The 7,569-nt window shown below is 52.3% G+C and overlaps 1 protein-coding gene across 2 annotated transcripts in view; it reads left to right on the top strand.

Annotated features, from left to right (window-relative positions):
• Positions 1 to 441: 441 nt before the first annotated feature.
• The window catches only part of Chrnb4 (cholinergic receptor nicotinic beta 4 subunit), a 19,935-nt gene continuing 12,807 nt past the window's right edge, over positions 442 to 7,569 (top strand). For both annotated transcript variants that reach the window (XM_026778943.1, XM_005347387.3), the window contains exons 1-2: positions 442 to 547; positions 5,014 to 5,162. In XM_026778943.1, the coding sequence (XP_026634744.1) occupies positions 493 to 547; positions 5,014 to 5,162 (204 nt within the window). In that variant the 5' untranslated portion in view covers positions 442 to 492. The remainder of the gene's footprint in view (positions 548 to 5,013; positions 5,163 to 7,569) is intronic.

Genomic DNA, 7,569 nt, shown 5'->3' with positions numbered 1-7,569 from the left:
TAGGGTGTCCCTGTGGCACTGACGCCAGTTTTGTTGTCCTCTAACTCTAGATTCCGAAACTTAGCTGTGGACCACCTAGAAGGGGAGAGATTACTTTTTGCAGTCACTCAAGTTGCATCTGGTATGCCCAGTCTAAGTCGGTGAGGGAATGCAGCCAGCCCCCTCTGACCCTCCCTAAACCCCTAACTCCCAGTCTCCAAGGAAGACAAGAGCTAGTCCACCTTCCTGAATGCCATACACTGGCCGGCTCCTGAGTGTGCGAAAGTTCAGGACCAACATCCTTAGCCTCAGGTCCCGATGGACACACCCAGTCCCAGGTCTCCCCTTAACTTGGGTTCAGTGCCCTGAATGGGCGGGACCCACAGCTGCTTCCCAGGCGGGCGCGCACGGGCTCCCCTGGGTCCTAGTGCTGCCTGTCAGACAGACTGCCGACCTGGACAGTCGCTTATTCACAGCTCCAGTGCAGGGTGACCCGCAGCCACCGGACCGGCCATGAGGGGCACACCCCTGCTCCTCGTCTTTCTGTTCGCCCTGCTTCTGTGGCATGGTGAGTTCTTTTCGGGGAAGGAGGGAGGGACAAGGGTCGCGGTGTGGGAGGAGTGGCCCGACCGGCTGGAGCGTGGGCGGGGCAAGCCCGGTGGGGTTGCAGGCAGGCCTGGGTGGTGGTCAGGTGAGGTTTGGGGTCCCTGCCACCTTCCTCTGCACTGCAGGTCACTATTGATGGTGAGTGTCTCCAGGCCGGGCATTCAGCTCTGTCCCGCTGCTAAGAGGTCCCCACCAGGCCCGTAGAGGATCTTTTCCTCTCCAGTGAAGTGACAAACTTGCTAAACTGTAAATGTGTGGGAACAAACCTGCTGTTTGGCGAGAGAGGTCATCCCAACACCACCATCCCATATGTGGGAAGTAGTTTTTCACTTTGGGAAATCACATATTTGGCAGGCACTGCCTTCTCTGGTCCCCTAACCCTGCTTAGCTGAAGGCAGGTTAGTGAACTTGGATCTGCATTTCACAAACCTACCACTGTCATTGGCAGACAGACCTCCTTAGCCTTCATCCCCAGGTTCAGCTCAGACATAGTGAGAGTTGTCTCTTCCAGACTCAGTTGCCCCACCTAAATTCCAAGGTATTCTTCTTCGTCTCCCCCCCCCCCCACACACACACCCTCATCTGGACCAGCTTGTCTTCTGAGCCCCAGGGGACCCTGAGGACCAAGCCTGCATCTTCCGCCCACAGAGACCACTTCCAGAAGGTTCTAGAACTGGGAATAGTGAGCCATTCAAGATTCCCTACTCTTAATCATTGGCACAGTGTGTATTATGGCTTTGCATCCCTGCTGGGTGCCCTTATTCCATTGCCCCCTCTCAATTCCCCTATCTGCTCCATGACAACAATCTGCCTTGCCTGTCTTCGGGGGAACATTTGCAGTATTTCTGAAGTGCGGTCCCACTAGGCTGTCTGCGTCTTCCTGTACAGACTCCTGGACCCTGAGCGCGAGGGATCCGAATCTCTGGAAATAGGGCTTGGGACTCTGCTTTTGTGTAGCCAGGTGATTCCTACCTGTGATTGGAGAAGCACTGATAGTCTACGGCAAATCTCCTCTAAGACAGCGTTTGGCGTTTCTAAGATGCTACTCTTTAAAAGCACACACCCTCACCTGAGGAGCCCTGCCTTTCAGATACGCACTTGCCAATGAGATTCTATTAACCATGGCATCCCCAGACAGTAAGATAGCTTTCCACTTCTTGACTGGATATGCATTCTCAGACTGGACATGCCACAAGTGTTCACAGTTCCACTACAGTCTCTATCGGATCCTTAACCCCTTCCATCGAGGGAGCCCTCTTGCCAAGGAAAACCTACAAAGGCAAGACCCTGGGCAAGGGCCAATGGGGCCGCTTTTTATCAGCATCATTGTATCGTGATGACCTCTAGTGGTGGCTTCTCTGCTTAACCGGTTAAAAATTTGCTCCAATGAAAGCCCTACTGAAAGCCCTGCCAATTCCTCGGAGGCTGGGGGTGAGCTCTGTCTTTTGTCTGACAGACTCTGGTGAGCATTAGGAATAGAAGGCAACTCCTAAGCATGTCCTATTGGGGTACCCCTCTACTTTGTGGGTGAAAAGAAGAGGTGCATTCCAGCTGTACCAGCCCTGCTGGTAGCCATTCCACCCCTCGGTGTATCCACAGACATACTAACAAACATGCACTGATGATAGCCTTAGCAGGGCAGCCTCACTCCGGGGCAGGCTAACAGGGTCAGGGAGGGCCTCTGTGTTAAAGACGTCCCTGGACATGGATGGCTTCGTCTGACTTGCTAGGAGTCCTAAGTGGTCTAATGCAATGGCTCTCAATCTTCTTGATGCTGAGATCCTTTAATGCAGTTTCTCATGTTATGGTGACCCCCCAAACATAAAATTATTTTTGCTGCTACTCCATAACTGTAATTTTGCTATTGTTATGAATCAATTATGTAAATGATATGTTATGTAAATATCTGAATTGCAGGATATCTGATTTGTGACCTCTAGAGAGGTCATGGCCCACAGGTTGAGAACCACTGGAGTCCACAGCTGGTCCATGAGATGGGAAGAGTCTGTGAGTCAGGTGAATACTAAAGAGGATGAGTTGAAGTTGACAAAGCCAAGTACTCTAGGTGGGCTCAGAGATCAAGTATAAGCCCCCCCCCCCATAACCCGCCGAGCAATCTGGAACCTTCAGTCCAGTTGCACCAGCCTCCTGGGGCCGCAGAGATGGATCCAACCTCCCCTGGCATTGCAGGACTGGAAGCTGGGAATTGCAGAGCCTACCCCAGTGCTACCAGAGAGTGCCAGGTGGATCTAGACAAGTCAGATTCCTCTCTATGAGATGAGAGGTCATCCTAAATAACCCAAAGACTGTGAGAGGGACCAGGTATCTCCTGTAGCTACAGACTGACCCCAGCGGTACTCAAGCTGGTGGCTTGTGGAGAGGGAATTCAAGATGTGAGGAGCCAAGCTCAGTCTTGAGTCCAGACATCTGCTGAACAGCCCTCCCACCCGACCCCCCAACTCAGCCTGGGGGAGGGGCAGCAGGCAGCAGGTGTGCCGGGAGCATCTTTCTCAAGGCACTAAATATTGCATCTGTTCTAGATAGGCAATGAACTGGAAAGTGCATGGCGCAGGCAGGGCAGTGGCTGCTCACGTAAACATGTTGCCAGCCCAGCCCCCACGCAGAAGTCCACCTCACATCTGCTAGACTGGAGTGATTCATGTCCTAACTACTCTGGCTCCATCCAAAGAGGGGGGAATTTTTGGAAGATGTGAAGGCTCTTTAGGGAAGATATAACCAGACTCTTGGGCTTGGTGAGACAGGCAGCCCCTCACCAGTACCGCCATCCCCACCTCTGTAGGGCCACCTCCTCTTTTAGCCTTCTGCCTGCTCTCCTGCTCCAACAGTATTTCCTCTGTCCACTCATCTCTTTTCCTGCTCCTGGGCCCCCTGCTCATCCAACTCCCATCTCCCACCCTATCTGACACAGTCTCCTTAAAGATACCATAGCACACAACCAAGTCCTTAAATTTCACCTTCCCTCCCAAACACACGAGGGGCAATGAAACAAAGACCCAGGTACCACTTGGCAAGCAATGGAGGATGCACAGGGAAGACAGGGCGTGGGCTGTGAGTGCTCCGAGGGATGACGGCTGCCTGGGGCTCCCTGCAAGAAGCTGTGCTGGAGCTGGTCCTGAATGTGGCTTAGAGCCAAGAACTCTGTCTTACCAGAAAACAGCTGCCAGCTGGGCCACTCCGTTTGGTGTCTCAAAGAGACCTTGTGTTCTCTAAGTCAAAGTTCAGATCCAAAACAGCCTCCCCTAGCCCCACCCTGTTTTCTTTCTTATTTTCTTATTCGTGTGTGTGTGTGTGTAGTGTTGCAGATATATATTGGTGTCTTTCTCAAGCATTCTCCACCTTTATTTCTTTGAGACAGGGTCTCTCACAGAACCCCAAGCTCACTAGTTTGGGCTACCAGCCAGTAAGATGCAGGGACCTGTGTAGTTCTGCTCCCCCACCCCCAAACCCATTTTGTGTGGGTTTGGGTCCTTGCATGTCAATGCCACTCAACTTACTGACAGAGCCATATTTTCCAGCCTCAGTTTGGCTTTTTATCCCCCTCTGGGAAAATGCTACCACGTGCCCAGTTCTGCAGACAAGCCCACATTTCAGGAAGTGTCCCTGGTACAAGCTACCCACACACTTCCCGGGAACTGCTCCTGGGGTTTGTGGTTAGGTTATCCTCCACACGCATACAGCACAGCACCTGGTACAGACTCCACTCAGACCTTTGGGTGGTGGTGGGCTGGGAACAGTCCTGGCAGAAGAAAGAGTGTGCTAGAAGACCCAGAAATGAGATGGGGAAGAGGCTAGCAGTGGTACGGCCACTGGGGTCACTGAGGAAAAAATCTTAAGGCGAGTGAAAAGAAGCCATTGCTAAGGGCAAAGGCCTCAGGTCAAGCGGAAGCATTCTTGGTTTAACCGCCTTTAGCTCAGAGAGGCTGTGGGTGGGGCAGAGCCCCCACCCAGTGTTCTGTAGGAAGACTACCTGCTACTTAGGGGCAAGCTAGGGCAGGTGATGTGGGAAGAACAGGGAGACTGCTGGGACCATCCAGGGCAGGAGAGGCAAAGGAAGGCAGCCAAGGGGGGAAACGGGAGGGCAAAGGAGGAGAGTTGGGGAGTCGAACAGATAGGGATATGCAGCCCTATTGGGACCGTGGGAGGGTGGGGGAAGGACAGAAAGAAACAGATGCCAGAGCTTGGGCCTGGGTGTCTGGAGCATGGAACACTATTCACTTCCAGGAAGAGCTGGAGGAAGTGGCCTGGCCCAGAGGAAAGAATGACCCCAGCAAGCCTGCTGGCAACTACTCCCCCACCACAGTCCCGAGGGCTCCTGCTCTCTGCTTCTCACAGCCCCTCCCCCCTTCACAGCTGCAGTAGGGTTCCTCGAGACAAGGGCCCAACAGGTCTGACTGTATGATTTCCCAGGGGACTGCCGCCTGGCCAATGCAGAGGAGAAGCTGATGGATGACCTCCTGAACAAAACCCGCTACAACAACCTGATCCGCCCAGCCACCAGCGCCTCTCAGCTCATTTCCATCCAGCTGGAGCTATTAGTGTCCCAGCTCATCAGTGTGGTAGGTGCCTGCGCGACTGTGGCTTGGGGCTTAGCAGAAGGGGCAGGGCTTGTTTCTGGTTGCCCTTGGAGTCTTGGGGAAAGCAATGGATGGCCATCAGGATACAGGACTGGGAATTAGATGATTAAAATGTTACTTCTGACCTTGCCAGATGGGTAACATACCAGACTGCTAATCTTTTCCTCTACTATTTCTTAAAATATATAGTAGTATATATATTTGATAGACACAGAGTAATTTTCTTTCACGGGATACAGTGTGACACTGCATTCATATGTGTAAGAACCATGCCCAGGGTCATTGGCATACCTAGAACTTCAGACATTTATAATTTTTTTTTTGTTGGGAATATTCCAAATTCCCCCTATTGCTATTTTGAAATATCCATTTAATTCTTACCAACCATTGGTACCAACTGTGTGTCTTGCTAGCCAGCTCCCCCCATGCCCATCTCTCCATCCCTCTTCCCTGGCATGGCCTGTTGTAAACAAACACTCAACACTACTTTTCAGACAATCAGGCCTTTCCCTCATAGGTTTAACAGTTTACCTAAACTACTAAAGTGCTGAGCTGCCTTCCAGGCTAGGATCCTTCAACCAAAAATGTATTGCCTATCCACATACTGTTCTTCTTGCCTGGGGTGCCCTGCCCTGTCTGTGCCCCTATGACTCATAGTTGAAGCCATTTGAAAACCCACACTCTCAATAGCAATAAAAAACGTCTTGGCATTCAGTAAGAGGACATCCAGCTGAGAGTGGCTACAAAAGAAAGGGCGTCTATCACAATCACATAACCAGGAGCAGACCAATGCTTGTGGTGTTGGCTAACTCAATAGTTCAATGATGTCAGGAACCTGGGGTATTGCCAGTAATGCCAATAGCTATGGGAAATCTTCTGGATCCCTTTGGGACAACAATAACAACAACAAAACTCTCTCAGAGTCCTGCCTTCTTGATAGACACATCTCATTGGCCAGGGTTAGTAACTCACATCCAAGCCTAACCAATTATTGGCCAGAGGGATAGAATTCGGCTGGTTTAGATCTGTCAGGATGTGGCAAGGAGGCTGGAGAAGGTCCATGCTGTGCAGTTGTCAAAGCGGAAAGGGTCAGGCATCCTGTGGCCCCGTCATGGACTCTGCTCACCGGGTCTCCAACACTCACTGACTCCAAGCTTGCTAGGGATAGCCTCCCACATCGCTTATTTAGTGGGGGAAATAGGAACAAGGCCAGGAGAAGTGCTGGGTACAGAGGCTCAGGGGTGGGGCTGAGAAATGTGGATGAGGGTCCGAACAAGCACAGGAGGTGCTACAGGTGTGGTAGAGAGGCTGACAGCATTCCAGGTGTTGAAAGCTGGAGTAAAGCAAGAGGGGGTGCTGAGGAAGGTGAAAGAGATTGGAATTTCCTCCCCTGCTCCTCACACCTTTCTCAGAGTAGGGGTGTCTGAAGGAGCCTCCCCAAGTCCCAAGGGTTAGAAGCCTTGCCCCTGGAAGCAAGTCTGAGGAAGTAAACGCAGAGGTGCTGTGTCCAGCCATCAGGAGCTAACTGAAGAGGTGGGCCTCCTCTGGGCAGTACCATCTCCCCTCTCCCTCCCTGAAGACCATGAGTCCTACATGCTCAGATTCTACCATCCGTAGTGCTTAGGAAGGCTTTGTCCAAATTGGTGGCTGCCTCTATCCCTTAGGAGGAAGCCTAACCCCAGAATGGGGAAGGGGAATACACCCTTTCCCCACCACAGGAAGCTGAAAGCAGTGAGGGCTTCCGGCCAGGCCGAGCCAACACTACTGTCTGAGCATCCCTGACCTGCAGAGAAAGGCCTTGTGCTTAATCAGGCAAGGCAGCTGCCTGCTCTGGCAAGGGCAGACAGGCAGGCAGTTCTGGTCACACTGCTAGGCTCAGGCTGCCCCTGCCAGATCTGAGCTGTGGGCCCTGTGGAGTGATAGAGGCTTCCAGAAACAGGAGAGAACACAGCCTTCAGCTTCCCTTCCGCAAGCACCCATGTGGGCTGTCATAGTCCCAAAAGCCACGTCTAAAGGAGAAGCTCGGCTGTAGGAGGGAGGGCTCCTTTCTGGATTTTTGGGAGGTACTTGATTGTGAGGAGGGAGTTTAGAGATGGAATGTCTAGGGAATAGACGAGGGGTTTGTGCTGGAGGGGCAAGTGGGCTGTCCCTATGCTTCCTTTTGTGGAGTGACAGCCAGGGTCCTACACCAATATTCTGTCACATGCAGAAGACACTAGTAGAAATGTAAGGGGCAGCCGGGCAGTGGTGGCGCACGCCTTTAATCCCAGCACTCGGGAGGCAGAGGCAGGTGGATCTCTGTGAGTTCGAGACCAACCTGGTCTACAGAGCTAGTTCCAGGACAGGCTCCAAAGCCACAGAGAAACCCTGTCTCGAAAAAACCAAATAA

This window comes from Microtus ochrogaster, chromosome 5, assembly GCF_000317375.1.
Source record: "Microtus ochrogaster isolate Prairie Vole_2 chromosome 5, MicOch1.0, whole genome shotgun sequence".
Classification (NCBI taxonomy): domain Eukaryota; kingdom Metazoa; phylum Chordata; class Mammalia; order Rodentia; family Cricetidae; genus Microtus; species Microtus ochrogaster.
Note: the sequence above shows the minus strand (reverse complement) of the source record. Positions and strands in the feature narration are given on the sequence as shown.